Source organism: Etheostoma spectabile, chromosome 5 (assembly GCF_008692095.1).
Source record: "Etheostoma spectabile isolate EspeVRDwgs_2016 chromosome 5, UIUC_Espe_1.0, whole genome shotgun sequence".
Taxonomy (NCBI): domain Eukaryota; kingdom Metazoa; phylum Chordata; class Actinopteri; order Perciformes; family Percidae; genus Etheostoma; species Etheostoma spectabile.
Genome location: NC_045737.1, coordinates 21,123,273 through 21,124,283, shown reverse-complemented (window position 1 = coordinate 21,124,283; position 1,011 = coordinate 21,123,273). Strand labels below are relative to the sequence as shown.

The following is a 1,011-nucleotide window of genomic DNA, read 5'->3' as shown; positions in this document are numbered from 1 at the left end:
GTGTGTGTGTGTGTGTGTGTGTGTGTGTGCGCGTGTGCGTGTGCGTGCGCGTACGTGCGTGCGTAAGGGCGCGCATTCCTTCGCATCCAGTGGAGCGGCAGTCGGAGGCTGAGAGTCCGCGCAGAGAGGACACACACCTTCGAAGAGAGAACACCCGTTACAACACAGGCAAACATGCAGGTAAGAGACAAATATGATATTTTTTAATATTATCAGACGTACGACAAGACGACAGGTTGAAATGATGATTGTTTTTTTTGCATGTGGCAAAAGCAAAAACGCGTCTTAAGTTACATATGCATCAGTTCAACAAGCTACTTGTTGGCGAAATAAATATTTAGCCTATGTCTTCTTTTTTTTAAATTCCTCCACGACCCTCAGCGGCTCATTTGCTGCCGAAACCTGAGTTTCCGAGTGAAGTTATGTAATTGTATCCCTGCCACTGGAAGCTGTGGAAGAGAGACGCATATAGACGGCTTCCAGCAAGTGTCACTTGGCTTCACGTCTTCTTTTTCCACTTCTCCTCCCTCTCACTCCATCCGTTTTTAGAATTTTTGGTTTATCTGTGATAAATTTTTAGTGTGTGTGATCATGATAGACCTCGTGTGGCTCCAAAGTGATTTACGCGTGACTTCAAATCAGGGGTGGAGCCAAACGTTGTAAACATTTGGGGCTCAGCCCAAACCTGGTCACTCGGGGAGATTTTTTTTCCTCTTTACTGCAGCTATGTGCTTTACTTTTTAAGCCAAATATAATATAATGCCTCGAATCTGTACGCTCCATAACTTAGGAAAAACAGGATAGCCAAAAACAATCATCCTGCCTACATAACAGGGTTAGGGTAACGTATTTACGTTCATAGTGGGGGTGCCCTAGCCTGGAAATCCATACTCAAATCTGAGAGATGAAGGGTCTGGCATCAAGTAAGTAATGAAAGTTGCCCATTTTGAGCGGCGGCACCAAGCGTGCTGTTACTACCCGATGTGAGTTGAGTGCAGATGTGAGTTGCGC

At 45.4% G+C, this 1,011-nt stretch overlaps 1 protein-coding gene across 3 annotated transcripts in view; it reads left to right on the top strand.

Moving 5' to 3' along the window:
* The first annotated feature begins 56 nt into the window (after nt 1-56).
* kcnip3b (Kv channel interacting protein 3b, calsenilin) overlaps nt 57-1,011 on the top strand; it is a 42,504-nt gene continuing 41,549 nt past the window's right edge. For 2 of the 3 annotated variants that reach the window (XM_032515986.1, XM_032515987.1), the window contains exon 1: nt 58-180. In XM_032515986.1, the coding sequence (XP_032371877.1) occupies nt 175-180 (6 nt within the window). In that variant the 5' untranslated portion in view covers nt 58-174. Of the gene's footprint in view, nt 181-1,011 lie in introns of all 3 variants that reach the window. The other variant, XM_032515988.1, reaches the window with a different exon arrangement.